The sequence below is a fragment of the Triturus cristatus genome, chromosome 10 (genome assembly GCF_964204655.1).
Source record: "Triturus cristatus chromosome 10, aTriCri1.1, whole genome shotgun sequence".
NCBI lineage: Eukaryota > Metazoa > Chordata > Amphibia > Caudata > Salamandridae > Triturus > Triturus cristatus.
This window is the reverse complement of record NC_140593.1, coordinates 812,953,185-812,981,116: the sequence shown is the minus strand read 5'-3', so window position 1 is coordinate 812,981,116 and position 27,932 is coordinate 812,953,185. Positions and strand designations below refer to the sequence as shown.

Sequence of the window (27,932 nt, the reverse complement as noted above, 5' to 3'; positions counted from 1 at the left end):
TGCACTTCCTCATTCAGGGAAAACAATGCTGTTTAAAGAAAAGATAAAACAAAAGCAGCACTTCACTGGCAAACTCTGTATAGTGGCGCTAATGTGTTTGGGTGTGAATAAAATCAATCTGGCTGCTTTGTGAATACTGTTTCGCTTTATTTAGTTATTTATGTTTCATAGTTGAACCTTTTATTTCTCTCACTCCTGAGTCTGTACTTTGGAATAGAATAAAGTCAGAAAAAGACAACATTTGAAGCAAAAGTATTTTTGGATCCATTTCACAGTGAAACAAATAAACGAAAGGAGGAAAGAGGGGGTGAGAAGTAGGGCAGCCCAGCCACCGCCTCGCTCGCTGCTACTACTGACACACAACAAACAAAAGTCACTGCTCTGCTGAACCGGCCGGGGCCTTCTTGCCCCTTCCTTAGGCCCCGGACCTTTTGCTTCTGGTGCCGGCCCATTTGCGACGCCAGCCCGTCTCTCTCAGCCAGTTACAAAGTTTGTCATGTCTCTCCCGAGAGGAGAGAGTGTCATAGTTATAGAACCCAAAGACAAGCTACAATCCCACCATCGCCACATGGCTTACATTTTGGGCATCATTTCTGCAAAAATGGGAGTGGTTACACACACTGTGCAGTATTGGAACCGAACGTATGACAACTCTCAAGGCTGCAGAGTGTATGCCACGTGATACTCCACTTTCATCAGTACCCACAGACAGCGGGATTTACCGCGGCATCAGGCTAGTGAGAGATTTCAGAGCCCAACACCGACCCCCCTGCCCAGCACTAAGCTAGGACACCGATGCATCCACTCCGGAGATTGCGACCGCCTGATCACTGGCTCGAGTCCCAGCGCCTGCGCCCACCCTTAGGACGTGTACCATTGAGTAGCCTACAATAAACATCTGTTACTCAGCGCCAGAATGCCCGCAGGGGTGAGCATACACTTGCAGGTGGGCGCTGTTTAGCAGGGCAGGTGCTGGTCCGGGTTCTGAGATTCTTTCCAAGTCCCTGTGTGCCGGCATCGGCCCCCAGGCGCTTTCTGAGGCACTAACTTGTGTGTTCTCCCAGTTTATCCATTGACCCACCCACCTCTGTCCCTCCACGCTTCCTTTCAGACGCAGAAGGCGCCTAGATGTGAACCCAGTTGCACGGCGCACTGTACGTACACCCATGGTGGGAGCTGTCACGCCCCCCGGCCCCAGACAGCGCCACCACTGCCACCAGTCACCGATAAATAAGATCTGACCAGGAACAAATAACACTCACCTGCAGACTGGGGGAATTAAATCACGGGGTGCCGTTCTCTTTCCCTATTGCTGACTGTCTCCCTCTAGCCTCTGAATGCCTGCCTCGACCTCGCCTCAGAGCCACGTCACGTCATGTCACTTCACGTCACCGGACCATGATGATGCTGCAGACGTGCGCAGCGTGACAGGTCAGGTGGTGTGGGGGTGGGATGGGGGTTTAATAAAATTATAATGGAGTAGGGCGGCGGGTGGCGGCTGATCATAATAGCCTAGTAGCCTGCCTGCACACGCGTCGGAGCACGAGCACCGCAGCAGAGAATCCTTGTCCTGCTCACACCAGGCCTCAGTCAGACAGGCAACTGTAAGCACTGTGTTCTGTTGTCCAAATCGGCCCAAACAACAGAACCGGCCCCCTGTCACAAAATCGGCCCCCACCCCATCCAGCCTACCGGGGGATTGCCCGGTGCCCGGAATCACCAGTCCGGGCCTGCCTATAGAGTATATATGTTTGTGCACCACAGAGTGAAGTGGCAGTCTCCTGAGAACCTACCTTGTGTACTTCTGGGATAACTGTACTAGCTGCAGCTAATAAATCTGATCTTCTAACGCCGACAGAGTGTCCCGTGTCTCTGTGTAGCTGAGCAGGAGAACTCCGGAGATTAAGGCGTACCCTGTGCCGCCAGGCCCAAAAGGTTCTGGTTCTTCAACTGGCGCCCAACGTGGGGCGGCTTCAGTGGTGCCGGTTCTGCCTGAAGGTCGTGAGGAACCCCACAAGAAAATTCCGGAGGGTCCGCGAGCCACATTAAGCGACCCCCTGTATGTCGAAAGTGGTCCGAAGGTCTTTTGCAGCGCGGTTACCCCTTCCTTTGATGATGTATGGTAAGGTGAGACGATAGACGGGCCTCTGTTGGTGTGAGAAGACGTCCTTAGTTAAGTATCTTCGAGGGTCGCACCCACAATTTTTTTCTTGGTCTTCTTAGTATTTGTGATCCTTAGATTCGACTATTGCAATAGCCGAAGCCGAGGGTAAGTGCATTTGTGCTGCATAAACTGAGTTTTACCCCCTTGAAGTTTGTGAACAGTCCGGTGAAATCACGAGATGCCTGGTCTGACTAAGTTTGGAAGAATTTGTTGCTTTGGTTGTAATAGGGATTCCCGACTTGAGGACTCTTGTCCGATTCCTTCGGTTGGAACTCCCACATATGAGCTCTATTCGAAACATGGTATTGGCCCCATTGCCTTTATCGAGGCATGGACCCGATACACGAAGAAAGATGGTGTTCTAAAATGGCCAGAAAATTGTAGTTTTGATCCGGATGTGCTAGATAATTTAGAAGCAGTTCTATTCAAAAGAAAAGCCCGGCCGGCAATGTTTGACTCTTTCCGCTTTTGGCGTAAGGAAGCCAAACAGAAAGAAATTAAGCAAGCAAAACGAGATAGAAAAGCACAGGGTATGACAATTATACAGGCTGCACAACAGTTTAAAGACTATGAAATTGATAATGCGACTGAAATTTCAGAAAGACAGCATCGTATGGCGATAGATAAATGCTATCCGGTGTTGCCTGTTTCCCCTTCCGATAATAAAGATATAAAAGAAGATCCCCTAATGTCCCATTTATTAAGGTTGCCTCCGCCCTATGCACAAAGTGCCAATGCACCTCAGCCGTTACAGCCTGTTCAGCCGCCAGCGGTACCTCCGCCTGTTCCGGCTCTTTCGTATTTGCCTCCTCCAGTATTACCGCCTTTGCCGGTTTTACCGTTAACTTCAACTTCTTTGCCCTCATCTCCTGATCTTCGATCTCCTTTGCCTTCTGCTCCTCCTGCAGTTATCGGTTCTCCTTCTGTCAGTTCTCCTAATACTTTGTCTCCATTTCTTATGTCTAATTCTCCGTCTGTGCGTAAGCGTCTCACAGACACTGTCACTGGTATTTTATCTCCTTTCTTTGGAGCTTTAAATGTGTCTCCGGCTTTTGCTCGAAGACAATCTCGTAGTCAGTTCCCAGATTTTGAAGAACGAGAAAGGTTAGATTCTCTTGCACGTAAATGGATCAAAAAGGGTCCTCAATACAGTGTGCTTGATATTATGTCTACTTTTTCACAATGGAATGCGCCTACGCAAAGATATGTTTTTAATGCAATGTGGGATACACTCATTAAAGAATGGGAAGATGTGAGTTCGAGTCCGATCCCACAAGATCTGTTAGAGGTTCAGACTGATTTTGACAAAGGACTTATTGTGGGTTCTAAGGTTAAGAAAGCTGTAAGGACACTTATTTCTTATAGATCCTTATTGTTCTCTCAGGCTTTCCTTGATTCTGATCCATCGGTTAAATTGACACTGAAAAATTATCCCATGAGAGAGGTTCCTCCAGTATGGAAAGAAGAGGTTGCAGCAGTAGGTGCTAATCCACTTATTCCGGCTAATTTCCAATGTATATGGGTACATGTCCCTTGGAAGAGATCTGAAGTTTTGGCCCTTAAGCAGACTCTACCGGATCCTCGTAAGAACCCTGCGGGATATTATAAAGAATTATCACAGACAGTTGATGCTTGCATTATGAATCTAGCAGATATCGACATGTTGATGGGAAATGTAGTCCCACAGACAATATGGGCTAAGATTCGTAGAGAGGATCACACGCAGGAATTAGGTGCTACTTGGGATGTTATAACTACCACAGATAGAGATCAAGTGGGTGGTGCAAAGCCCGACGCTTTGATTTCGGAACTTCCTGGTAGGATTATTACATTAATGAAAACTATGATGCCTGCATTGAGAGTAAATTGGGATAAACTAGCAGCATGTAAACAAAAGAAAGATGGAAGTGTCTCTGATTTCTTCACTCGTTTCGAGGAGACATTTTTGATCACAGTGGTCAAGCTATGGCTACAGAGGGTGGACAGCGATTATTTGTGGACACATTTGTATTTAATTTGCTTCCCGAGCTGTCACACAAATTGAAAGATTCAGAAAGTTCATGGGCTGTTTCTTCTTCTGCCCAGATATTGGCTACTGCGCAATATTATGAAAACAGAGATAAGGAGGAAAAAGAAAAGCAAGAGAAAAAGACGAAAGAATTAAAAACGAAGGTTCTCTTGCAACAAGCCTATCCTCCACGTTATGCTCAGCCTCAATTTCAACAGCCTCCGCAGTTTCAGAGGTTGTATCAAAAGCCTGAACCATATATTCCGCGACCTTTGATAGGACCTAATCAATGTGCCTATTGTAGAGAGGAAGGTCATTTTAAGAATAGTTGTCCGGTTTTATTGCAGCGCAATGGAGCATTATCTGCTCCACGAGGTCGTGCTGGCCTCCAGTCAGCAAACAGAGGTAGAGGTCGTGGTGTGTTGACTCAAGAACAGCGTGCCCTTCCTTCTCCCAATTCCGTGAACTACTTCGATCAGCAGAATGTCAGATCTACTCAGTATTACAATGAAGACCATTATATTGAAGACGGAAATGAAAGTCTTCATGCCAACTAGGACAGCCATGGACAAAGTAAGGGAGTTGTGTCGATTCCAGTAGATCAGAATGGACCTTATGTTGACGTCACTGCAATGGGTGTTTCAGAACCATTTCTTCTAGATACTGGGGCGATGAGAAGTTCTATCATTCATTCTAAACTCCCTGGGGCACCTTTGTCTGGCTTAACGAATGTTTCTGTAGGATTTTCTGGCGCCCCTGTTCGTAATCCGGTTTCTTGCCCTTTGCCTATTTCAATTGGCCCTTACGATTTGGAAGCTCCACTTCTACTGACGAATGGTTGTGGTGAGAATTTGTTGGGTTTGGAACTATTGAAAAGAATGCATGCTACGATATATTGTTCTCCTTCTGGTGTACATCTTACTTTAGGACAGAAACTGATCTCTCCAATGTATTTGTCCAAAGATCAGTTTCCACCTGAATTGCTTTCTCTTCCAGCAGCGCTTTGGGCCACGGGTCCGAATGATGTAGGCTGTCTTGAGATTCCACCTTATGTTGTCACACTCAAGCCCAATGTTGAATTACCACGTATCCCACAGTTTAGAATTTCTACTGAAGGTGAAAAAGCGCTTTTGGAAATCATTCATGATTTAATTCAGAAGGGTGTGGTTGAAGAAACAAGAGGTAACATATGCAATAGTCCTATTCTTTCTGTTCTTAAACGCACTGATCCTTCTCAGCCTCCTGTATATCGTTTCGTAATTGATCTGCGGGAGGTAAACAAAATTGTTGTACCATAATTTCCTGTTGTTACAGATATCACTGCTCTATTGACAATGATACCTTCCACAGCGACTTGGTTCTCTGTTATCGATCTAAAGAATGCCTTCTTTAGTATTCCCATTGCAGAAGAGAGTAGGGACATTTTTGGCTTCTCTCTTGGAGGCCGAAGCTTCTGGTTTAAGCGCGCACCTCAGGGGTATTGTGAAAGTCCCTCCATTTACAGCCAAGCTTTAAAATGTAATCTTGATACTTTTCATTTGCCGTCTGGTGCTGCTCTTATACAGTACATGGACGACTTGTTAGTCGCTGCTGATTCAGAAGATATTTGCAAAAATGTCACTGTTGCTTTGTTACGCCATTTGTTTAATCTGAATCATAAGGTTTCACCTTCCAAATTACAATATGTCTGTCGAGAGGTTACCTACTTGGGTCATCTCCTATCAAAGGAGGGACGGCGATTGACACCAGAACTAATTCAGGCGATTATGCAAATGTCTGTGCCATCCACACAACGGGAGGTACGTGCCTTTCTGGGTATCACCTCTTATTGTAGGCAGTGGATCCCTAACTTCTCTCTAATAGCCAAACCTTTGTTGGCACTCACTTTAAAAGATACGCCTCAGCCCCTTCCTTGGACTAATGAGTGCCAAAAGAGTTTCACTGACTTGCGTACTGCTCTGTGTTCTGCTCCTGTATTGGGCACTCCTGATTACAGTAAGCCTTTTACGCTCTATGTTCACGAGAGAGAAGGTTGTGCGTTGTCAGTTTTAACACAGCAATTTGGAGACAAACAGCGGCCATGTGCCTATTTTTCGGCTACGTTAGATCCTGTAGCTAAAGCATTGCCCAGTTGTCTCAAAGCGACAGCAGCAGCAGCAATTTCTATTCGACAGTCTGCTGGAATAGTGTTGGATAACACTCATTGTCATGGTACCACATGCAGTGGATACTTTGTTAAATAGAACGAAAACGCAGCATCTTACGAGTGCTCGTCTAACTGGATACGAGCTGACCCTTTTGTCTAGTCACGTACACATCAAACGATGTAATACCCTGAATCCGGCCACTCTGTTGCCCCTTCCAGATGAGAAAAGTGTTGAGGAGCAACATGATTGTTTCTTCCATACTGAGGAAGGGACAGAAGGAAGAATTGACTTAAAAGATACACCGCTAGAGAATCCGGATAAAACTACATGGGTAGATAGTTCTTGCTTTAAAATGCCTAATGGAGATACCGTTTCAGCCTATGCTGTAACTACTTTGCATACAATTGTGGAAACAGCACGCATCAGACATAATTCAGCGCAAGCAGCAGAATTGATAGCATTAACAAGAGCATGTGTATTGTCAAAGGGGAAGAAAGTGAACGTGTATACCGACAGTCAGTATGCCTTCGGTGTAGCGTTTAATTTTGGACGTCTCTGGAAGGAAAGGGGATTTCTCACTTCTCATGGCACCAAAATACAACATGGTCAGTTAGTGACTGATCTTCTTGAATCACTTACCTTACCCACCCAAATAGCGATTGTGAAGTGTAGTGCACACAGAAAGATCACAGATGATGTTGGTCGAGGAAATGCATTTGCAGATGAAATAGCGAAAAAGACAGCGAGAGATGTTACAAGTCGAATGTATGTGGCGGGTCCTGCGAATTGGGTCAGAGAGGAATGTATGAGGATACAGTGGAAAGTGTAAGAGCGATTCAGAAGGAGGCTTCAGAGAGGGAGTTGAGCAAGTGGAAAGAAAGTACAGGAATGTTGGATGAGATGGGTTGTTGGGTGGAATTATCTGAACACCAACGTTGGCTGTTACCAGATGCCTATGTACTCCCAGTGGTTACTATGGCACATGGTCCAGCCCACTTAAGTGCAAAAGGTATATGCAAACTTCTGGCTCCAGTGTGGCAGAATGAACAAATCCCAAAATGTGCAGACAATATAGTGAAACATTGTATTGTTTGTTTAATGTACAATCCAGGAAAGGGAACCCCAACTCCAGCAGGTCCCTTTGCTCCTCCAACATATCCGTTTGAGGTGTTGCAGACCGATTATATTCATATGGAGCGATGCAACAACCTCAAATACGTTCTGGTGATAGTATGCGCCTTTTCAAAATGGATAGAAGCATATCCTTTAAAAGACAACACAGCTTTATCCACAGCTAAAGTTCTATTAAAAGAGTTCTTCCCCAGGTTTGGTTTGCCGCGCATTGTCTGGAGTGACAATGGGAGCGAATTTGTTGGCCAAGTCATGCAAAAAGTTTGTGCAGGTCTTGGTATCAAGCAAAAGTTCCATGCGGCAAATCATCCACAGTCAGCGGGTTTGGTAGAATGCTACAACAGAACCTTGAAGTTAAAACTAGCGAAGGTTCAAGCTAGTACAGGACTCAATTGGCCCGATGCTTTACCATTGGCTCTGCTGTCCACCAGAACTGCAGTACACTCTCGTTTGGGACTTAGCCCTTACGAAGTAGTTTTCGGACGCCCGGCTAATGTATGGGGAGTCCCTCGCCCTAAGAAATACTCAGACTTGCCATATCCAATGTTGATTGACTACCTGCATGATCTTACGACTAAATTGCGTGTTCTCCATCAACAGGTTCAGAGTGCTCTGCCGGAGGCCTCCACAGACCCAGGTCATTCCATCCGACCAGGTGACTGGGTCTGTACTAAGAATTTCCAGAAGACGAGAAATTTGGAACCCAGGTGGAGAGAGCCCCGGATGGTTTTGCTCACCACGAGAACAGCAGTTAAAGTCGAAGGAAAGAAAAATTGGATTCACGGTGTGCATTGTAAGAAAGTGCCTTTGCCTTTACCCTACGATCAATGGGTGCGCAGGGGTATTGGTGACTCAAAGTGAGAAGGTTCCACGATTCGTGCCCTTTAGTGATGCACACCTAAATGGGACACTGTGAGAAAGAGGACGACGAGATTCTGCAGGAAGCAATACCATCACATTGTCGCTTGGATACGAGTAATCCACGAACATTGTTCCAAGATCAGAACAATCCTGGAAAAGAACACTACAATCTAAGACCTAGAACAAAGAACTCTTAAGATTTCTCTCTAGTGTAGAATTCTGTCCCGGTTGCAGGGTCAAAGTAGGAGTCTAAGTTGCGACTTGAGTAGGTGCAATAGGCCTACAGGACTTGCAGTGTCATAGGACGGCAGACAATCGTGATTGAGTGATCGAGGAAGATTGCCGTGAGCATCCATTAGAAAGATGGAAACTACACTAGGAAAAAGAGAGAAAGGATGAAATGAAGAGAGAATCCTGTAAAATAATGTACAGTCGTTTCAATATAACCTTATGTATTATTATATCATTGTGTATTGCTTTGGCGTTTATAGGTTGGATTATTTATGCTCTGCAGCAAAAAGTTGTCTCTCCTTCTTCCTCTCCATCTTCTTCAACTGTCTCTCCACATCTCTTTCATACTCTTCCTCAACATGAACTCATTAGAAGAACTGAATATTATAACAATTCCTTTGTTCAGTTATTACATCAACATCAGTTAGTGGTCAACACAACTGACTGTTGGGTGTGTGGACTTATGCCACATACCACAGAGAAAGGAATGCCATATTTAGTTCTCCCGTTTTCTTATGAGGGTTCTGCTTGGGCTTATTTTGTCATCTTCTCCAATGCCTATCAAAGCAAATTCAGACGATCCGTTAGTTCACATGTTAGTGATCCGGATTTTAGTCATAGTTCGTTGATTAAGGGAATGGTGGCTATGGCTAAAATCATGGAAAATAGTAAGAGCTCCATTGACGAAAGAAAAGCGTACACTAACTGGAACGTCACCCAATATATATCTAGCCTTAGTGATAAAGTTAAGAAAGGAAAGTCTTTACCGATTTGGACTATACCACATCAGGGCAATTTCTGTTTACAGATTAACGATCGCTCTTCTGACACCATACAAAGAAATAACTGCTCCCACACGTACATTTATTCCTCTCAAAATTCGCCTCCTCTAGTGCCGTCTCAAGGCACATATTAAATTTGTTACAACAGAGCTTACACATGGTTACCAATGGGTTTCTCAGGTACTTGCTATATAGCTTTCCTTCTTCCCCCTACATACACCGCTTCTGCAAACTATCACCGAAACAGATAAGGCAGAGGGATTATTGATTCGAAGGATACAGCAGGACAAGAGGGAGGAGATTTCCTAAAAGGATTTCTTACCTTCTGGGGCCCAATGGCCAACAGCAGAAATATAAGGCAACTGGTCCGTGTCGTAGAGACCACAATAGACATCACTGTAGGAGCCTTAAGTAATATCACGGCAGAACTACAGGCGGATCGTCTTATGACCTTACAGAATCGAGTTGCCTTAGATTTTGTTCTTGCAGATCGTGGCGGAGTGTGCAAATTGATCGGGTCAAGTTGCTGTATTTTCATACCCAATGACGCTCCGACAGTATACCAAGCAAATGGGGTTGGAAAGTATTGACATTCCTTGGAATAATTTTGACCATTATTTTCTCCTGTTGCCTTTGTATGCACTGTGGTCCCGCCATCTGTGACCTATGTGCTACTATGTGCATCCCTAAACCCAAACCACAAGTAACAGAAAACATAAGAATGATGTTACAGCAACAGCTCGATGACCTTATGGCTATCGACATTGACTCAGATTAACATGAGTCTATCTTGCCTGAGTTCTGGCAAAAGGAGGGTCTGAGGAATTTCGATTTCCGATCGCGATCGAATCGACCCGCCATTTTGTGCTCCGCCGCCATTTTGTGTTGCCATCACTCAGGCAGCACGGCGAACAAAGTCTATTCTGCTTTTTCTGCAGTTTCGTGTTAAAACAGCCCTTCTGCCTCTATTTGCAAAGCTGGTGTTAGGACTGGCCGAGTACACTAATCCCCGTCTGGTTTTCTAATCCCCGTCTCAACTATCTGTTGATTCACACTATTCTTTTCTGACTTTATCTTATCGTCTGGCCTTCACTGTCTTCTGCTAGCATTCTCTCGTTTCACAACTGTCCTCCAACACACACAAACGTATCTCGCCACCTGCAAGTTAGTTACGAATCCGTTAATAAATTAGATTGAGGGAGGGATGACAAACATAGTTGGAGGAGAGGTTTCTTCGAGTCATCTGACACTTTTGTTTTCCAATCTCTCCTATTGGTTCTGTCTTGTTTTCCAACTTTCCTTATTGGCTCCTTCTTATGTGTTCTAGGTGTGTATTTGGTTAATGTATATGTTACCTATAGAGTATATAAGTTTGTGCGCCACAGAGTGAAGTGGCAGTCTCCTGAGAACCTACCTTGTGTACTTCTGGGATAACTACTAGCTGCAGCTAATAAATCTGATCTTCTAACGCCGACAGAGTGTCCCGTGTCTCTGTGTAGCTGAGCAGGAGAACTCTGGAGATTAAGGCGTACCCTGCGCCGCTAGGCCCAAAATGTTCTGGTTCTTCAACAGGCCAGGCTTGGCGGGTGCAGAGTGTGCAGGGTTCGCAGTTCCGGGCTGATTCCAGGGGTTAGAAACTTGCTTTGAGCAGAGCCACTGCTCATGGTAATCCCAGATGCTCAGAGTCACAAGGTAGCCAGGTCCTCCAGGGTTTGTGATGTTGCTGGCCACAAGAGGTGCCGGGATTTAACAGGAGCAGGTTCGAGGGTCAACAGGCTGGTAGGGCTGGGGCAAAAGCAGTTGGTGTCTTCCTCTTCTTAGCAGCTGCACGGCAGGTCTTCTTTCTTCTTGCTCTTCTTTGCTTTTTCGGAATCTGGAATCTGTGGAAGGAAGGTTCAGGGTGCCCCTAAATACTAGATTTAGGGGCGTTACAGGGAGGTAAAGGGCAGGGACCAATGGGTCCCTGCCATGGGGTGAGTACACCCCCTATGCTGCCACTCTCCTGTGGGAGGGGGCAGTAGCTTAGTCCTGATTGGGCAGGGCTTCTCATCTTCAAGATGGCAAGAGCCCGGAGATGTGCTTCACCTCACATCCCCCACCTGAGGGGTGGGGTTGGCAGAGGGTGGCACATCCCCTGTCCTTACTTGGGATTTCCGGCCAGTCTTCCCGCCAGAGTGGGGGTCAGAACTGGTGGGGGCCAGTTTGCTGGGTACAGCAAGTGGCCTGGAGAAGCTCACAAAGGTGGCATGCCTTTGAAGCTTCCCCCTGCCCATCCTGGGGGAGGAGACCTAGCACCTCACCCAGGATGTACATTGTTGCAGGCCCAGGAGAGCGGTGGCTCTCCACCCAGGGGTCCAGCAACAGGTCTGCGGTGTGGCAGCTTAGGCAGCCTCCCAGACAAGACGTGGATTGTAGGTTAGGTTTCAGGGGGCATCTCTAAGATGCCCTCTGTAGTGCTTTGTACATTAAATCCCACAATGGCATCAGTGCGGGTTTAATGTGCTGAGTAGTTTGATATCAAACTTCTCAGTCTTCAGTGTTGCCATTATGGTGCTGTGGAGTTCGTGTCTGACGAGCTCTCGGCACCATATACTCTTAAGTGGCAGCACTGCACTTACAGTGCCCAGGAATGGACCTAGGTACTGTAGGGGCACAGGGCTCATGCTCCCGTGCCCACACCACTGGCATAGGGCACCCAGCTAGAGGGGTGGCAGATGTATGCCAGGGCAGTGTAGGTGGTGGGCATGGCACACAGGGATGTGTGCCATGTCGACTCTGTTTTGTCTTGTACCCAGACACTCAGCCTGCAAGGGCAGTGTGTGTTAGGGTACAGGGCCTCTAAGCGTGGCACAATGAGTGCTGCAGCCCTTAGAGGACTTCTAGGTCACAAGGCCCTCTGTACCTAGGGTACCATTTACCAGGGGTTGACATGTGGCCAGGGTTTGCCAATTTGGGTTTTTAGGTTATTAGGGAAGGAACATAGGTCCTGGGCACCTGATTGGCAGATGTCCAGGGCACACTCAGTCAAAGTACATTCAACAATTCAGCAAAAAGTGGGGGGCATACCATGCAAGAAAGATGGCACTTTCTCACATACAGGACCTCAAAGGGTGGTACAGTATGTGCTGGAGCCCTTAAAGGCCTTCAATGGGCACAGTGCCCTGGGTGCCCATGATACCTTTTACAAGAGACTTACATGTGGCCAAAGAGGTGCCAATTGGGGGTACAAAGATACCGTTTTGGGAAAGAACACAGGCCCTGGGAACCTGACTGGCAGGGATCCATGGCACATCAAGTCAAAGTGCATCAGCAATCAGGCAAAAAGTGTGTGGGGGTTACTGCAACAGAAACCTAGCTTCCTACAACAGTATGCCTTTCTGCTGGCTCCTTATATAGCTTTTTTACTTCATTTGCACAACACCTCCAAGTTTCCATTGTAAACCGTAATGGCAGGCATTTCACTTCTAACATTTCAACAGCCATGTAATCAGAGCGCCTGCAAGACTCACAGGAACCTCTCGCTCCCACAAGAGGGTGAAGGCTTACGGGAGAAACAAGCCTCATGACCAATCGCAGGGCTCCATTTTTGATTTTGCGCTTTTGTGGGACTTTCATGAGCTCAACTGCCCAAATATACAATTATTTTTGACCATTAATATCTCTAAACCTACTGAATGGATTTACACCAAACCACAAAAAGATCTAGTTTCCAGCCAAATTTGGTGTTATTCTGTTCAGCAGTTTTGGCTAAAACTGGTCTTAAAGAAGTGTATGGAAAATGCATGGGGATTTTATGTTTTAGAACTCCCCTTTTTTCCCGCCTACCGCTTGACATTATCACCCCGAAACTTTCCAAGAAGGAGCCGAGGTGGATGAATTCTTTTAAAGGTTTTGTGAAGGTTCACCCAAGGGAGCCAAAGTCATTAGCAAACTAAAAAACGCTCTGTCTATGGAAAAACAGACCTAAATATAACTGCCTTCTGGCAAAAATATTAATTCACTGAAAAAACAATGGTTACAGGGACAATACAGTAAGGTTGATGTTTTACCCTCATAAAACCATATAAATTCAACAGTAATACTTATACTTATGTTAAGAAACTATAACTCGTGGCCTAAATGTACTTAATGGCACGAGCTATAGTCAACCTATCACGTCCCTGTACTCTTGTTTTTTATCATTGAATTTCTGTTTTTTTACGCAATCTAATATATAAATTGCTGTACATGAATACAACCACCGCTGCACACAGCCTTTGGCCTTGTGCTTCGGGGGTATGGTGTGTGTGTGTGTGAGGATGAGGTTTTGTTTTTCCCCCAATAGGATTCAGATCAGTGGTACCTGCAGATCCTCAATTTGCGCCTCAAATAACTTTTGGGGCAATTTCTTGCCCATGAGGGGTCCCATGACTGAAACTTCCAAAATCCCCAAGGAGAGCAGCTGAACTAACTTGCATACTAGATTTGAAAATTTCATGAGGGTTCATCAAAAGGCACATGGTGGTGATGGCAGTGGGTGTGGTTGTGGATGTACATAAAAACCTGAACAGAATTACACCAAATTTGGCCGGAAGCTAGATCTTGGTCCATAGATTGTGCTTTTTGTGATCTGATGTAAAGCCATTCATCAGTTTTTGAGAAATGTAGGGCAAATACCAACTGTATACTTTGGCAGTTGGGGTCAGCGAGAGTTGCGAGAGACTATTGCGAGAGTGCCAATTAAAAAATAGTAGTAAATGGTGACAGGAGTAAAACCCATAGACCAGGTTGAGATCTGCGTAAGCAAGAACTAGCAACAATGTCTCAATAGGTGTCAATGAGGAAGGCAAATATACATGCATGTACAAGACATTACAAGAAGGAAAGAGGGAGACTCGTGGTAAGTTTTTGGAAAGTGCTCATGGCATCATGTATTTAAAGTAACATATTATTGGTTGGTCGACGGCGTTTCAATCCTATTTAATCAGGATCATCCTGATTAAATAGGATCGAAACGCTGTCGACCAACCAATCAGCGCAATTCCCGGAGCATACTCAACTACGGCTCACAAATGTCTAAACTATGACCAATCACTGTAAATAATATTTCTTGATGAACCATATATTCCTGTACATATATTTTGTCACCTTGTCACATTGCACCTTTCGCTGCTCTCTCACTTGCACTGTCACTTTGAGTGTCACAAGCACAATAGTGCACCAAGTCCTTTTGGGTTGCCTTTGCAATTTATGCCCACAGTGCTGATACAACTGTTCTGTATAAATTGTTACTTTAAATACATGATTTTAACTTATGTGTACGGACCTGGGGATGGGGTCCCACTTCCCTTTTTAAAAACAAAACACCCTGGAAGGTGGGATTCCAAGGGCCAGGCGCTGTGGCCAACCCTCTGCGCAAACGGCATTCGGGGGGTGGGGGGGGTGTAATGGGTGCAATTACATATGGTAACTAGATATTACTTTACTGTAGGAAAGTGCCCCTTTTTGACAAGGTCACTGATGTGATTTTGGCTTGAAGTGTACTGGACTCCTGCTAGCCAGGTACCCAGTGCCAGATCGCCTCCTCAAAACTGTGCAATTGTTACCCCACTTGGCAATACCTTTAGCACTCTGTAAGTCCCTTGTAAATGGGAACCCTGGTACAGGGGGCCTAAGGTACTAGAGAGGGTCCTCAAGAGTTGTAGCACAAATTGTGCCACCCTAAGAGACCCCTCACCAAGCACACTGCAAGACTCATTGAAAGCTGCATGTTTTGGTGCAGATGAAAGTTAAAACACAACATGACACACATCCCCGTGTGCCATGTTCCCCAACACTGTATGTAATATTTGTAAGTCACCCCTTTCAGCAGGCCTTACAGCCTTAAGGCAGGGTGCTTAGTACTACATGTGCGGGCATACCTGCATGGGTAGATATGCCCCAGTGCTGGTCAGTTCCATTACTGACCATGGAAGCCATTTTAGAACATGTGCTGGAGACTGGTGAAAATGAGTTCCCCAGCTACATTTCTTGGTATCAAACATCTCGCGTTGGTAAACCCACACTGATGCCAGTGTTGGATGTACCAATACATGCACTTAGAGGGCACCTTAGAGGTGTTACCTTAGAGGTGCCCCCTGAAAACCTAGCAGCCTTTGGTATGCTTGCTGACTGGTTTCTGTCAGCCTGGCACCCGAGACGCTGTTCTGACCTCCTAGGGTGTGAACCTTTGCTCTCAGAAGACCCAGAACAAAAGCATGTCTGGGAAGGGGGACTAACACCCCTCCCAAAGGATGACCAGCTAATTAGCCTCAATGGGTCGGAGAGTTTCAATGAAGCTGCTGCCTTTGGAATGCGAATCGGACTCCTCTCAAAGGAGAGGTGTCCAAAGTCTCCTTGGGACCTGGAAAGGCAGGAGAAACTGGTGTTGGATTGTTTATTGATTGTGGTCTCACTTACTGCCTTTGCCAATAAATGCTTAGCACTACCCTCTGATATGCCTAACTGCTCACCCACACTACCACAAAAGAGCATTTGGGGTGTCATTTGTGCCTCTGTAATTCCTTTGGGGTTTGCCTGGACTCTTTACACAGTGTACCTCGTTTTGGTCCACTATAAAGAGCCAGCTTCTTACATTGGTGGTTCAGCGGTGGGATGCAAGACTTTGCATTTGGTGATTCCACTTGGTCAATAGAGGACTCCACGAAGATGAATCTTTTTGGTCCCCTATATAAAGAGTCAGCTTCCTACAATATATGTGTGTACACACACACACACACACACACACCCACCCACACCCACACACTTTTGAAAGGTTAAGTACAAAACTATTGTTAGATTAAGGACTAGTAATGACCTGTGAAATAGTGACTTCTGATGTAACTGTACACAACAATGTAATGACTCCTAAAATACTGCATGCAATGTAAAGGCTCTTGATGCACTGCCTGGGGTGTAAAGGCAGCACACCATACTGATGCACTGGTATCACTGATTATGGGTTAAGAGTCTTTCCGCTAACTCACTGACTAAGAAAATTAAGTTTATTTACCATAGTGCTGATTATGTTCATGTGCTCCCTCAGACTACCAATTGATAGCAATTATATTCTCAGTGAAAAAAAACTGGAAGGTGTCTAGTTAATGGCTTTAGTTAAAATCGTGCCAGATAAACGGGGAAAAAACTCCTAGATGAGCTGGGAAGATGGCTCGACTTTGATTCTTTGTACTGCATATAATCAAAGAGGAATGAACTTTCCCAGTTTTTCTTAGCTCTGATGTACAGCTCTAACATTTTCAAAAACTGACAACTGTGTAAGGGGGGTTTGAGATAGTAGCAATGAAAGTAAATGTGAGGTTTGAGGCCAAAAGACTGAGAAAAGCAGTTTGCCCAAAGTAACACTTCAAAGTATCACCTGCATCCAGAGAGAAATGCATGCTTTAAAAAAAAAACATTGGACACATTTGTTGCTTTAGGACAATCTCTAAGTTACTCTAAGGCTGGCTTCATCTCCTATATAGTTTCGGTCTCCGTTACAGTCCAAGCATCCATTAAAGGACACAATTTGTACAAGATATACTTGGGGGTAAACTTCCAACCCCAATAAAACTTGTTTGTTGCTCCTTTCCTGTACCAACAATCTGGCCCAGTGATGCCTCAGTTGACTACATATTTTCAAAATATAAACTAACTTATTTCCAGTTTTTGACAAGTGTTTATTGCTTTTTTCAGTCACCTAAGAGCATTTCAGATTATGGAGAATGAGAGACTTGAGAAAGGGCAAAAGTAGATCTGCATTGTCAACCAGTCTACTGTGATAGGGGGAATAGGCCGTTAGTATTTGGAAACCTTGATGTGTCTGGCATGTTGGTCTTCCAAAAATCTTGAAGGGGGAAGCAAAACTTGGAACGTATACTTCCTAGTCCGGTTAGTTTGCAATGTTTATTTTGCGGTTGAAAAATATTGACTTTTGTTATTAGATAATATTGAATTTAAAATAGAACAATGACCCAAATAAACTAGAAAATACTCACTTTCTACTTGCGTTCCCCAATAATTGATTCGCTGAAAGGCTAAGAGAAGACTATGTAGGACTATTCCTACCTAGGTACACCTGCTGCCCAAAAAGACGGGGACAGGCCTACTCCTGGATCCCTGGTTCAAACTGTAGCTTTTAGACAATCTATACTTCTATGCTGCTAAATCAGCAGTACCACAAATGTGTTGAAAAGGAAAAGGTTATTGGCCTATAACATTAGATTGCAGCAATGTTGATTCACATGGTGCGCACATTTCTGCATTTTGTGCGGTACTCAGAGGGTTATAAGTTGATTTTCTTCAAAAAGCTGTGGCTCTTTTTGGCTGGGCATCGAAGACTTAGCTCTACTTTGAAGCACACAATAGCGCCACAGTACATTGTGTATATGTAGATATTTTGAAATTAATTGGCCAACTTCACTTACCTGTATGTAAAGGCTTACACATAACTGCTCTCATTGGACTTTGGGTTTATTGTGAGTTACTTTACTGGGTCATTCTTTATCCGATAGTATTTACCCACTACCAATTTGCAAAGCAAGCGTCGAGCGCTCAACTTCACCAACCCGGGAAAGGCTAGTGGCCAAAGGGAGGGACTTAATTAAAGCGCATGTGTACTTCTAGCTCGGGGAACCCGTACTAAACAACGCTCACCATTGATTGCTTACTAAAATCAAATTATCAAGACACCAAAGTATGGGGACACACAAAACTTGTTTCCCTGAGGAATGCTTTGTTGTTGAGGCACAGTTGCTGACAAAGGTGGGCTAAGCTAACCTCAAATGAAACAAGTCTACCTTTCTAGGCCCTTTTAAGGAGTATGTGTGGGACTCCATCATAGCTTACATCAAGGCTATGGCTCCCTCAGTCCCATGGTTTGTCTGCTGAACTTCATAGATACCCTTTCTTAAGCAGAGGTCTCCTCCCAACCCTCTACCAAGGTGCAAAGATTAATCATGTTGCACCCGTACATCAGAAGTAAAAAAATAAAATACAAAAAAGCCAGTACCATTTGCAACAGGTTGGCCCTTCAAAAGCAGAAGACCAGACACCACTTTTCCTAAATCATGCACAGGTCATGCTAGCATTTCCTCCTTCAAAAACAGTTCCTAGAGCACTAATTGTGTCCCTATAAAGGGGACAACTGCATGTGTTTCTCTTTCAAGAACAGGAAAACATGTCCTCACCTCGTCAGGCAGTCTCTGGGCAGAGCTGTCCATAATCCTGTTGAATATCTTCTGCACTGCTGTGATGCTGATAAGGAATACTGGTCGCACTGTGGTGGCTAAAGACACTAACAAGTGGCATGCAGATAACAGCAACTTTTCCTGCACCTGGGAGAGAGAAGAAAACTTGCTAATGAACTGCCAATACGTTTGTGAGTCAATGATGAAAAGGTGAATCAGAAAAGTAATAGTAAAGGAAGAATGAAGGTTTCTAATTTCTCGCTGGCATAGAATAAGAAAGAAGCAAATGGAGAACAAAACACACTGTACAGAGCAGAAAAACGAGATAAACAAAAAGGAAAAAGTGAATGGCATACAAAGAATTGAAAAGAGAAGCACAAGTGAAATACACTAATCTTCTCTGGTGAAAACTTGCAGTAAGTCCTGTTGTCTTGTGGTCTTGTAAAAAGGTTAGACTGAATTTATACACTTCGCTGACAAAGATGCAGTTAGAGATGAGTGGTTGTGGTTTAGCCCATTAAGTAAAGCAACAATTACTAAGTGTGCTGGGAATGAAGCAGGGGGCAGGCCAAAACAGTGTTGTGTTCAATTAGAAACCTCAAAATTGCTAATAGTTTTTCAAAGACTATAGTGGAGGGTGTGGTACTTGTGGTTATGTCTTCTGTATGAGTTGTAAGCCACACAGATTCTGGGAAAGCTGTACTCCACGTAGGCTCATCTGCTTTGTATACTTTTTACTGGTGTTTATTTTATTTCATGGAGAAAGCTGCCCATGCTCAGTGCTCAAACTTATTTGAATCCAAACAAATACTGTTTAGAAATATTTAAGTAAACCTAATCGGTGACAGAAGATAAATAGGGAATTCTTAATACAGAACGACTTGACACATTTGTGCCTTAAATTCAAAGCTTGAATTATGATTAGAGAGTATTGAGGGCCCTCCAAAATGCTATCAATTCAACCCTTCAAGTACCACGGCATCAGGCACAGGGTCAGACTGATTTGCATATGGCCATGTCTGAACTGGGGTGGCAGAGTGGGCTAAAGAACGGTGATGGATCAAACCCAGATCTGTTGACTGGGTGTGAGTGTTTGATTGGTTCTGATGCTCCGTCCATCACCACCCCCTTTTGTACCGCTTTGTTCGCCATAAGTTGGCAGGGTATGCTCAGACGTGAGTCCCTTGCTCACTTTGCCACTGGATTCAAGCAAGCCTGGCTGAAGACGGCTGAAATGCCAGAAACCGGTCCTAGGAAGCTTGTTTCCGGTCCATGGAAGGCATGGCTTGGCAGTTCGGGCTGTACTGTTCCCATGAGGCACAGGGTCAGACTGATTTGCATATGGCCATGTCTGAACTGGGGTGGCAGAGTGGGCTAAAGAACGGTGATGGATCAAACCCAGATCTGTTGACTGGGTGTGAGTGTTTGATTGGTTCTGATGCTCCGTCCATCACCACCCCCTTTTGTACCGCTTCATTCACCAATGCAGCAGTCGTTTCAGTGGGCAACATACCGTTAGAAAAGTAAATTAGCCCTCCCTTTAAACAGAAAGCAACTGCATGGGAACGAAGGAATGTGGTTAGTTTGAAATCTTTCATACAAGAGCTATATTCTATATCTATGCACACTACCAAAACCAACATCAGAAAAGTACAACTCCACATAATATTAACCTTTGCCCCAGGGTGGGGCACATACGAATTAAGCAATGCATGTCCACACAATCTCAAAAAATTGAGAACGATATATACGACTCGTCATTAAGACTATGTTACCTTCCAATGTGAGTGGCTGCTGCAAAAGATGCCATGTAATGTAATGCCAATAAAGGGCGAACCATGACCCACTGGGGTCTCTAAGCATCCGCGAAGGGGAATTCTTCAAATTGCTATAGTACATCATTTCGGCATAATAAATAGCCAGATAAACAGATGAAGGCATGAGGAACTCTGTCCACCTCATCTTGGGCTTCAAGCATAAACACTATCTCTTTACAACCTAAAAGCAATATTTAAAAATATGATGTATCTAAAGGTCAGGGGACTGCACAGGAGACTAGTCAGTGAATGTCCAAACTAGTAAATAACATAGCATAATGTGTATTTGTAAAGCGCACATTCACCCAAGGACATATTGGCGCCGAACAACATATGTTTGTTGTTACCCAACGGTACTCATTTTATCGACATCAGAAGGAAGTCGATAGACTGACCCCTGTAGTGGGCGCATTTGTCCACTAAGCCACCAGACTTGGCATGCATTCTTACTGACAGATCACATGCTGTTTTATAACTTCAAAATTGGTTGCTGGCTATCTCTAGGCAAAGTTTAAACACTGCGCTGTGTGGGATTTCTTGCTCATTTAACATCTCCATGAACCCAGTCCTTGAAAACAATTGGGTACTCTACCACACTCGACCCAAATGGCACTTCGGACAAATTAATTTGCAGTTAATACTGTAAATGAACATGCATTTTTGTGAAAGCCATTTTATTTTGGATCTGCATTTGGTTTAATCCAGACAGTCATTTCATTTTTCAAAAGTGACATATGTCATAAGCCATAAAGCAGCTTTACGCAACCATGGTTATCCCATATTCGCCATCACTTTGGCTAATCTTAGTCTCCCTAATTTCTGTCAGTCACAGAGAATATTCTCCAAACAATTTTTTTTAGGAGATTACAATGAAACACTGTCTCCAATCATGGGACCTTCTTATTTTCAACATGATCTTACTCAGAAACTGAGAGTTCCCTTGAATGGGCAGTCCAGGTCTATTTAAGTTACCTTGATAAATTTACTAACATACTGATCAGGCCTTGCTCATTGTTTTGTGGTTGCAATGCTGGAGGCTACCAAGATGAATTACATATAGTCTTGTCATGCTCCCTTAAATGGTATGGGTGCACACCAGCTATGCAGGGAGTAACATCCGCAAAGGTTTCAAAAATGCAGTGGCCCAATTTTATACTGCTGATTACATCTTGAGTGCTTTGAAGGAAAGATCTAAATTAGCACTGCTCTTAAAATAATTCACATCAACCTTTTGCTAATTTAGAAAACGAGTACAGCTGGAACTGATTGAACAATGCAAGAGGTGCTTTTAGTTGTTTTTTTTTTTTTAGATTGATGTATTGCTGATTATTTTTGATTGTGTATATTTTCTAAAAAGTTGGTAATAAATAATATATAGAGAATCACATTCTGTAATGATATTTTTTATTATTGGTTAAACGTTTAGAGCTGAATAAACCAAATGAATAAATGACCGCTCCATGAACCTAAGGAATGGCCCACTGAACTTATTGCCCTCGATGCTGGTCCTAGAAGGGAAAAATATATGGTGAGGAGGATGAAGAGGGGCTATAGGGGAAGGATTATGTTACTTAGCATGTTATCTGTTCGCGGCATGTAGTGCTGCAGATTCACATGCTTTGCATACTCCTGCCATCGAGTGTTGGGTCCAGAGTTGTACACGTTACTTTTCTTAGAGGAATCGTTTTGAGCCACGAGGTAAAGTGCTTCCTCCTCTCGCTGACACAGCGCATGAGCATCGACTCCTTTTTTAGATTGTTTTCCCAGAAGTAGGGCGAGAAATGAGTGTAACTAATGCATAAAAATAGAGATGCCCATGGTAATATGTGAATATAGGATAGAAATGTGTGAGAACATAATTGCAATGGCCACAAGCGTCCGTGGAGGAGGGAGGGCGCATGCGAGTTTACAACACTACATGCCACGAACAGATGCATACAGGGTAAATAATCAGTTCGGTGGCATATGTGGCTGTAAATACACATTCTCTGAATAGACTGTAAAGCAGTTCCTCTTTAGAAGTGGTGACTGGCGTATGTGGGTTGCAGTTGTTTGAAAAATAAGTGTGCAGCACTGTCTGACCTAAATTTGCATGCTAAAACATACATTTAATAAATGTGTGTGGTGTAGACCATGTAGCTGCTTGAACAAATGTTATCGATTGGAATTTTCCTAAAAAGGCCGTAGTTGTTCCCTTTTTCGAGTAGAATGTGCTCTAGGAGTTACAAGTAAAGGTCTCTTGGGTTTAATGTTACCAGTTCAAATGCATTTAACTATCCACCTAGCTAAACCAGATTTGGTTATAGGGTTGCCTTAATGAGGTGGAGAAAAAGCTACAAAGAGTCGCTTTGTTTTTCTGAAGTTTTAGTTCTATCCCTGTATCATGAGCAGCCTTTTACCATCTAAAGTCTGAATAGCTCTTTCTGCTACAGAACCACGGCTAGAGTAAAAAAATAAGGAAGCTCAATAGATTGAGGTGAAACTGGGAAATTACTTTAGGTAGGAATTTAGGATTAGTACGAAGAACCAGTTTGTCTTTATGTATTTGAAAGAAACGTTCTTCTAAGGTTAAAGACTGGAGCTCACCAACACGCCTGAGGAAGGTAATGGCAACTAAAAACGCCACTTTCCATGATAGAAAAAGAAGAAGGCATGAATGTAAAGGCTCAAAAGGAGGACCCAGGAGCCTTGTAAGTACAATATGTTACTTCCAAGAGGATGCTGGAGCAACATGAGGTGGAATTACTCATTTAAGTTGCCCCATGAATAGTCAATGATTGGAATCCTGAAGAGAGAGAGATGCTATATTTTTGTAGATAGGCAGCTATGGCAGTAAGATGCAATCTAATGGAAGTATATGCCAAATTGGATTTTTGCAAAGGAAGCAAATACCAAAAAATATCTTGTACCGTGGCTTTGAGAGGATTTATTTGTGTAGGATGACATTTTGCCATTTTGAAGCATAACAAGCTCTAGTTCTGGGTCTGCGTTAGGTAACAAAATTCTAAGACCTCAGGTGCCAGGTGGATAGGTTGAACATCTTGGGGTCTGGATGTCTGATTTGTCCGTTGTCTTGAGTGAGAAGGCCCGGCCTTTTGGGGAGCTTCTCGTGTGGGACAAGTGAGAGATTTAATAATGTTGTGAATCAGGGTTGACCTGCCCAGGTAGGAGCTACAAGGATAATTTGTAATGATATTTGCCTGAGTTTCCCAACTGAAAATGGAATGAGACGGAGAGGTGGAAATGTGTAGGCAAATATCCCTGAACAACTCATCCATAGTTCGTTGCCCTTGAACAGGGGGTGTGGGAACCTGGAGGTGAAGTTCTGGCATTTCACTTTTTTGGCCGTGGCAAATTAGTCTATTCGTGGAAACCCCTTCTTTTGATAGCATGGAAGGAGAACTTGTGGACTGAGTTCCCGGTTGTTAGTTTGCTGGTGGGTCCTGCTGAGCAGGTCCGCAAGACGGTTGTACATTCCCGGTAGTTGTTTTGCCAAGAGATGAATGTGATGAAGAGCCCAATTCCAATTGGTCAGAGCGAGGTGTGACAGTTGAGATGACCGTGTCTACCCCCCCCCCCCCTGTTTTTGTTGATATGGTCTGTATGGATTAGAACAACCTTGTGTAAGAGCGGAGGAAGGAAATCATTCAATGCTAGGAAGACTGCCTGAAGTTCCCAGTGGTTGATGTGAAGGGATTGCTGTCTGGCATCCAACCAACCTTGTATGGTTAGGTGTTGGAGAAGTGCACCCCAATCTGTTTCTGATGCGTCTGTGGTACGAATGATTTGAGGCACTGGGTCCAAGAAAGGCCGCCACTTCAACAGATTGTTTGTATTACACCACTGCAGAGAACGACGAGTGTGGCGGTCTATCAACACTAGATCCTGTAGATTACCCTGTGCTTGAGACTACGGACGAGAGAGACACTGTTGCAGTGGGTGCATGAATAGTCTTGTGTGTGGGACTATACCAATGCATGACACAATCATTTCCAATAGACGCATGACAGTCCGAACTGTGAGAGTTTTGTTCAGCTGTAAGTGAGAAAACGTCTGAAAATGTTGCATGCGAGCTGGAGTAGGATATGCTAACCCAAACTGTGTGTTGCTCTCAAGTATGGTTCAATCTGAAGAGGTTGAAGGTGAGATCTGGGGATATTGATGGTGAACACAAGTTGAGAAGTAGATCCACTGTCCACTGAATGTGTTGTTGACATTGGTGATTAGTGCGGACGTTGATGAGCCAGTCATCTAGGTATGGTTTTGTCATCTCAAGTTCACTGCTACTACTGGCAACCACTTTGTGAAGACGCGAGGAGCGGTTGTCACTCCAATGGAAGAACTTTGAATTGGTCATGCTTTTCTGCTATGATTAAGATAAGGTACTTGCGATGAGTAGGTGTATGGGTATATGAAAGTAAGATTCCTTTAGGTCCAGTATGGCCATAAACTTGCTCTGTTGTAGAAGGGCAATTAGATCCCGCAGAGTGACCAAGTGAAAATGTTCTGTGAGGATGTAATAATTGACCTGTCTGCAGCATTCAATACCATCTCCCACCAGATCTTGCTGGAGAGACTTCGAGCTATAGGCATCCAGGATAACACACTAAAATGGTTGACTGATTTACTGGCTGAGAGAACTCAAACCATCAACCTCGGTCCTTTCATATCACAGATCACCATTGTCTCTAAGGGTGTACCCCAGGGCTCATGTTTGAGTCCTACTTTAACATTTATGTTACACCACTCCCGTCACTACTGAGAAACTTAGGGTTCATACCGATCTTACGCTGACAACACACAACTGCTCCTTTCTTTCGACAAGAACACCGACATTCAGACCACCTTCTCGGAAGGCATGAAAAGAATCACTGAATGGACGAGTAACAACTTCCTTCAGCTGAATGCAGAAAAACAGAAATTATGTTATTCAAAGATGCAGTAACAAGATGCTCACTCAACTGGTGGCCAGGTGAGCTGGGCCCGGCCCTGTCCCCAAAACAAGTGGTTAAGAACCTAGGGGTCCAAATTGACCAGAAGCTAAGCTTGGAGGAGCATGCTACCTCAACCACTAGGGCCTGCTTCCATACATTAAGCCTTCTTCGCAGAGTCTTACCCCTATTCCCATCATTCAGACGAAAAACCGTGATACAAGCATTGGTCCTAAGCTGTCTGGACTACTGCAACACTCTTCTCATTTCAGCTAAGGAACCTCCTTGAACAGACTGCAGGTAGTCCAGAATACGGCAGCCCGCTTAGTGACCAATGCTCCCCCAGAACAGCTTCACTTCCTCTACTCCGTAAACTGCATTGGCTACCCATACGTAAAAGAATCAAATTCAAGATTTGCTGCATGGTGCCAATATATATGTCAGACACGTTGGTCAGATACATTCCATCTAGAACCCTCCGTTCGGGGTCCAAAGATCTCCTCCTCGTACCCCGCATAAAACAAGCTAGATTAGGGGGCAAATCTTTTACCTATTTAGCTCCTCAACTTTGGAACTAACTACCCAGCCACTTGCGTCTTTGTACCAACTACCAATCCTTCAGAAAACTGTTAAAAACCTCACTGTTCTGATCTTCCCATTTTGGTTGTCCAAGGCTGTTACAGAGTGGATATACCCCGACTGGGGTGATTCATGCGCTCCATAAATAATATAAATAAAAATAAATTCCTCATGCGGCTGGGTCTGCTGCATCTAAGGCACATCTGATAGAGTTATCAGTGATGGCCAGATCCTCTGCCACAATCAGCTGCCCCTTTTTACGATACTCCTCAAGCAGGTTTTGTAACAACTCTTTCATTTCACCCCAGTGGGCCCTATCATAGTGGGCTAGGAGGGCCTGGGAGATGGCAATACGTCAGTTGTTAGCTGCTTGAGCCGCTGCATCAATAGGCTTGCTCTCTTTTTCAGGGGTAGGCTTTCAGATGCTTGACTATTAGCTCTTTTACGAGCAGTGGTGGCAACAATTGAGTCTGGTGAAACCTGATCACGTATGAATAGAGGGTGTGATGGGGGTGGTTTAAATTTGTTAACCAAGAGTGGGGTACTGCCCCTAGCACAAATGCGTTCTTTGAAAATACGCTCAGCGTGGCACAGCATACCAGGGAAAATAGGTAGATACTATGTGTCCTTGTGCTTAGAAGAGGCCGTGTCAAAAAGAAAGTTTTCCTCTAAAGATTTTTTATGCAATTGGGCACCATGGTAGGTATATGCCATGGCAATAACCTGTTGGTAAGCACTATCATCCCAGGAAGGGAGGGTCTAGCTGGATAAAAATCCGGATCATTGGGTATCGTGGGATCAGTATTATAATTGTCCTATGGGTCTGGCTCTCCAAATGGGTCCCTCATACCCTCAGTGTGTGATCTAGGTGAACCTGGAGGTGTAGCATCTACTGGATCATGATGTGGAGATGTATAAGATGGAGGAAATGGTGGCGCTGAAGTGTCATTTGATCTCTTCTTTTGTGGCACAGGGGTATCCAAATACTCCTCATAAGTTAATTGTCTCTTTGGTGGTGAAGAGGCCACTATTCTTTCAGTTCCTTTTTGAATCTGGATTTTTCTTCGTCGAATATCCATAGTTTTGGGGATAGGTTCAACAGGAGACATAGAAACTGCAGAATGTTTCGAGATGTTTGTCTCTGATGATTTCAGAACAGAAGAGTGCTTCCAGTATTTAGGCTCGGCTGGATTCGGGAAACGAAGATTTCGAAGCTGACATATGTTGCTTGACTGGCACCGAGGCAGAAGCAGTCAGAGGCCAGGTTGGTTCCGAAGATTGAGAGGACACAGAGGTATGTACCCGACTGGAGGTCGATACTGAGGATTTAACCATGGTAGATAGTTTTGGTGAAGGACCGAAGGGTGTGGCAGCTAAAGTGTCTTTTCGGATCCAACCATGGCCAGATGACAGTGTCATTCAAGCTACCTGTCGTAATGTAAAGGGTGAAGATTTGGAAGTCTTTTTAGGTAGAGGGTCAGGGTCGAAGGTACTCACACGCTGCCCGAGTGACTGGTTCTCTTCCTTTGCAGTACGCCCTTCCTGGGCATGCTCCTCTCTGAAAATGTCGGGAGAGTCTTCAGCGCGACTAGACATTTGCAGCCGATGCGCCCTTGGATCCTGGAGAGTCTTTTAACGGAAGAACTTGCAGGTGTCACAATCAGCTTCATGATGATCAGGCGAGGAAGGCAGAGATGGCACACAAAAGATGTTGGTCCGTGTACTTAGCGTGACACTGGGGGCAAAATCAGAAAGGTGTCCGTTCCGTCAGGAATACATTTTAAGTGCGGACAGTGCATGTGGAGAGTAGGTCCGAGACAGGAGTCATCCAGAGGGGCTATCAGTCGGTAACCAAACCAGCAAATTTAAAGCGGCACAGAAATGGAAAAGCTTGATCGAAAGAACAAAACTGTTGAAGACCGGATAGGACTGAAAAGACTACTGAACAGTAGCTAAACACAGAGGAGAGGCACACACATCCAAACCAGATGGTGGAGAGAAAAAAATCTAGCAAAGGAGTCGATGCCCCTGCCCAGTATCACCGAGAGGAGTCGTCCATGTACCTCGTGACTTGTAAC

The 27,932-nt window shown here is 44.5% G+C and overlaps 1 protein-coding gene across 2 annotated transcripts in view; it reads right to left on the bottom strand.

Moving 5' to 3' along the window:
- Positions 1-27,932, bottom strand: part of XPO6 (exportin 6) — a 626,381-nt gene that overhangs the window by 179,695 nt on the left and 418,754 nt on the right. For both annotated transcript variants that reach the window (XM_085628383.1, XM_085628384.1), the window contains exon 16: positions 18,528-18,674. In XM_085628383.1, the coding sequence (XP_085484509.1) occupies positions 18,528-18,674 (147 nt within the window). The remainder of the gene's footprint in view (positions 1-18,527; positions 18,675-27,932) is intronic.